This window comes from Octopus sinensis, linkage group LG8 (assembly GCF_006345805.1).
Source record: "Octopus sinensis linkage group LG8, ASM634580v1, whole genome shotgun sequence".
Lineage (NCBI taxonomy): Eukaryota > Metazoa > Mollusca > Cephalopoda > Octopoda > Octopodidae > Octopus > Octopus sinensis.
In genome coordinates, this window is record NC_043004.1 from 49,924,837 (window position 1) to 49,929,836 (window position 5,000).

The 5,000-nt window shown below is 33.0% G+C and overlaps 1 protein-coding gene across 3 annotated transcripts in view; it reads left to right on the forward strand.

Annotated features, from left to right (window-relative positions):
• Positions 1-5,000, forward strand: part of LOC118764548 — an 84,405-nt gene that overhangs the window by 8,030 nt on the left and 71,375 nt on the right. The window contains exon 2 of one of the 3 annotated variants that reach the window (XM_036505392.1): positions 2,516-2,852. The exons of the other annotated variants lie outside the window; for them this stretch is intronic. Coding sequence (XP_036361285.1) covers positions 2,516-2,852 — 337 coding nt within the window. The remainder of the gene's footprint in view (positions 1-2,515; positions 2,853-5,000) is intronic. 3 annotated transcript variants of the gene reach the window in all.

The following is a 5,000-nucleotide window of genomic DNA, read 5'->3' on the forward strand; positions in this document are numbered from 1 at the left end:
TGTATTTTTTTACACACGTGATACTGAAGAAGTGAAAACATCACTAGCTTTCGCTCATGGATAAATGAATATACCATATAGTCTGCGCTTCACAAGCTAATAGATAATTGACGCTGATTTTGTTTTTTTTTTCTTCTTTTTTTTTCAATAAACTAACCAAATCTTGGAAGATAGTTGACAGTCATATTGCATTTGCGAATATGCAAATGTGTGAATATTTTTGCTTATCTATACTCACGCTGCTTCTCTGCTTCAGTTATTTCAATAACTGTAAATGTGGTTGATTAATGACGATGCAGAGAGCTACAGCAACTAATTAAATATACACACCCTACTTTATATTCAAACTACTTTTTCCTTCGTTTATAAAAGCAACTATTCACCAATCCATCTATGTATATGGATGCAGTTTTCATATATGTGTATACATGCATAACTATAATGCATATTATAACGATACGCACAGATACATACACACATATATACACACACACATGTATATCAGTAAAATGTTCAGTTCTAAATGAGCTATAATGATTAAAAAAAAGGATTCACTGATCGATATTCTCTTCTAAGAGAAGTATTGACTGAATATTGTTAAGACATAAGGCCGTTATACATGTTTTAAGGTGAGAGTAATAAATATAAAAAGTGTGGTTGTGTCCATGGATTTCATAGGATCATTAGTGACGGTTCAATGATTATAGTGCTTTGATTTTAAAATGTTCAATGATTTTGATTTATAACGTCGACAGTAAAAATGGCGTTGTATATATAGGCCTTCCGATAGCAAAAAACATGTAAAGAAACACTGAAATAGCATTGGTTAGCTTAGCTTTATATCTGTGACTTCCACCGACTGTAAGTTATCATTCAGGGAAAAGGACGTAATTATAGAGGTAAAGCCAATGACAATATGTGTCGTTCATGTCCTTCTCAAAGCTAGTTAACAAAAACGAATCCTGCTGCAAGAGGTATTCTATATCAAATCGTCCGATCGTCATTACTATATCATTTTATCTATGGCATACATACAATAATGCGTGACAAGCCTGTATGTTGTATATACATATCTGTATGTGTGTATGACCACGGTGTGTTTGCGTTTGTGTGCGGGTGTGTGCATGACTGTGAGAGAGTGGTGGATATCGATATATGAATGCATATGTAAATAGTGTCAGGACTCCATTGTGTGATTGTCTTTTTTCCACGGCAACTGCTGTATTTTTTATGCATCATGCCAACAAAATATATAAAGCACCTCAACATTATATAATATTCATCAATTAAACATTACATTATATTCACGACATCTCAACGCTATAACATATACATAATCAACTGAACACTGTCCTCAACATTACATTATCCATAAAAACTGAATAGTATATCATATTATATACATTAAAGTTGAACCAATGATCTCTGGTTCATTCCCGAATATCGCACATCATCTATCCATTATTTTATCGTCCTTCCAGTAGGATTGAACCTTCATCTGTATAAACCACTTTATAAAAAGTCAAATTTTAGATACGAGTTCATTGTCGTCTTTTAATAATGTGTACATGATCTTTGTGGCCGTAACTGATGAATTGGAGCATTTAATAACCTGAGTGTGGAATAGCACCCGACTTCACAGCAATTACTAGTACCAATATAACCACCATCACTACCATTACTAACACGTCTACAGCCATCACACTCAATACATTTTCCTACGCCACCATCACAAGAACCTCAGTAAAGCCACTACAGTGGAAGACAGTTACGTGATGCCTGGTAATAGAAACAAAATAATCGCAAAACATCTGCCGAAACCCCGAGTAGCAGCTATGAGAGAAAACGAACCAAGTAATACATGTTCACAAGGCTATAATGTAACTCCTTTTGTCATCTCTTGTACTGATGTATGTACCGGCAGTGAATCCATCAACATGAACCACAGGCGACCAATAGGGGATTCACGTGAAGAAATACTGATGCACGTTTTAAAACCGGCATTACATTTTACGGCGCTCTCCGGTCAAGAGTTTTATCCATCAGGTTATCTCACCAAATACCAAAAGAATTTGTTCAAAGTTTTCAAAAGTATTGTTTTACTGTTTTATATTTGGAATATAATACGCTTATGTTTTTCATTTAATTTTTTGGTGAACAAAGGAACAGGTGTTGTTTTATTTAATTTCTTCCTGTTTTATTTCATAGAAATTTTAAAGCATTGTATGAAGTTCATCTTCAACATCGTATATAGCAAAAAGTTGCTTGAGAAATTCACGAATTACGATGTTTCTCTGAGTGAGCAAAACTATTTCAGGAAATTAAAAATGGAAATTAAACTGATGATAGGATTTTCGACTATCTTAATAATTGCTAATATATTACACATCGTTATTATTACTGATACACCATTTACCATCAAAACTTTACAACTTGTACCAATATGGAGGAATAGAATTTTTGAAAGGATAAACTTCGGAATTTTAAGCTGGTTTATCGCTTCTGGAATATTCAGCGACGTTATAATCTGTTGTGAGTTGCACGCCCTCTCACAAAAACTCAAACTCCTCGACGACAAAGAAGAAACAACTAGTGACATTGACAATAAGTTGATACATCTACAAAAGAAATACGAAGAGATAATGGAGCTACTACATCAAGTCAATACCTACTTCTCCATTTATATAGTCACCCTCCTTATGTTCGCCATTATCTTCTCCTGTATGCTTATCGTAATCTTATTTCGCCATGATGTTGTCATTAAAGAAAAAACAATATCAATTATGATCACAGCATTGCACGTTGCGTTGGCCATCACAGTCCTCTACAGTGGTATTTGTTTACAAGTTGCTGTACGTTACTAATTATTTAATCATTTTATATACATGCATTCATATGTATATATATATATATATATATAATATATATATATATATATATATATATATATATACACACAATATATGTTAAACCGTTAACCCCTACACTTCCTTTTTTTCTCTCCCCGTTTTTTTTACGTTATCTCTGTCTATTTTTTCTCTCAATCAATTCTGTTGAAGAGTGTAGGTTTGAAACGTGAAAGATTTTCCCGTTTTTCCCGAACGTTAAACGTGTACACGTGCTTGCTTCTTCTTCACTCGTCTTCGTCTTTAGTTTTCTGTATATTTCAGCTATATATATATAATATATTATATATATATATATATATATATATATATATATATATATATATGCGTGTGTGTGTGGTGTGTGTGTGTTACACATATATACATACATACATACATACATACACACATACATTCATATATACATACATATGTAAATACATATATATATACACACACGCATATATATATATATATATATATATATATATATATAGAGAGAGAGAGAGAGAGAGAAAGAGTGAGAGAAGGTGCGTAGTTAGTGTTTAGGGCATTCGGCTCATGGTCGTAACATCGCAAGTTCGATTCTCGCCGGCGTGTTGTGCCCTTTCACGTTGATTCAATTCACTGAGCTGCCAAAAATAAGTACTAGCCGTTTTCAAAGGGCCACCTTTGTTACATTCTGTGTCACGCTAAATCTCCCTGAGAAATACGTTAAGGGTACACGTGTCTGTGGAGTGCTCAGCAATTTGCACGTTAATTCCCCGAGCAGGCTGTTCCGTTGAACGGTTCAACTGGAGCCCTCGTCGTCGTAAGCGACGGAGTACCAGTTATATATATATATATATATATAACTGAAGAGATGCCGGCGTGGTTTCCGCCACGACATCCGAAACTCGGAGTTTTATCATGGCTACCGGATAATTGTCACATATTATATTTACAGATAAATTCCTCTATTTATATAATATCGAAGTCTCGTTCATCTTTTTGTTGTCTGCGATTTCTACCAATATATTATATATATATATATATATATATATATATATAATATATATAGACATCTACTCGCGCGCACACACACACACTTTCATCTCTATATTATAAATCTGAATGCCTATCTTAAAAGGTGTCGTTGCTAGGGCCAAAAACGCACTTTGACAAGTCTACTCTCATTCTTTTATGTATCTGTCTTCCTCCGTCACTCACTCTCTTTTCTCCCTTCCCATCACTTTCTATATATAACGTCGTTTAACAGCGTCTAACTCCCCTTCAAATTCTCTTTATAACGTCGTCAAACAGCGTTCTATATCTCCCCCTCACCGCCTTCGACAGCGCTTTCACACACTCTCTCTCTCTACGTCTGTCTGCATTCATAGACAGAATTATCATCGCCACAACAACCACACAATCATGAGAACAAATATTATGAATCAGATATTTATTGGGTTAATTTATATATATGTGTGTGTATGTGTGTGTGTGTTCTATATATAAATATGCATATTAAACTTTTTAATACTTTTTGATAGTTATATATATTTTTTAAAAAAGGTATAAATATAAATTAATAATTTTAATTTTCAATTTAAATAATTTAATTTATAAATTTTATATTTTATATATTTGGTATATTATTTTTATTTTTATGTTTTCGTTTATGTTTTTCACTGTGATTTGCCTAATAGTGGTTTTTCTAATTAATTTATATATATATATTATATATATATATATATATATATATATATATATATATATATATATATATATATATATATATTAATTTGTATACATTTGTATATATAATGCGTACACACACACACATATATATATATATAATGCGTATATATATAGATATATATATATATATATATATCTTTTACTCTTTTACTCTTTACTCTTTTACTTGTTTCAATCATTTGACTGCAGCCATGTTGGAGCACCGCCTTTAGTCGAGCAAATCGACGCCGGGACTTATTCTTTGTAAGCCCAGTACTTATTCTATCGGACTCTTTTGCCGAACCGCTAAGTGACGGGGACGTAAACACACCAGCATCGGTTGCCAAGCAATGCTAAGGGGACAAACACAGACACACAAACACACACACATACACA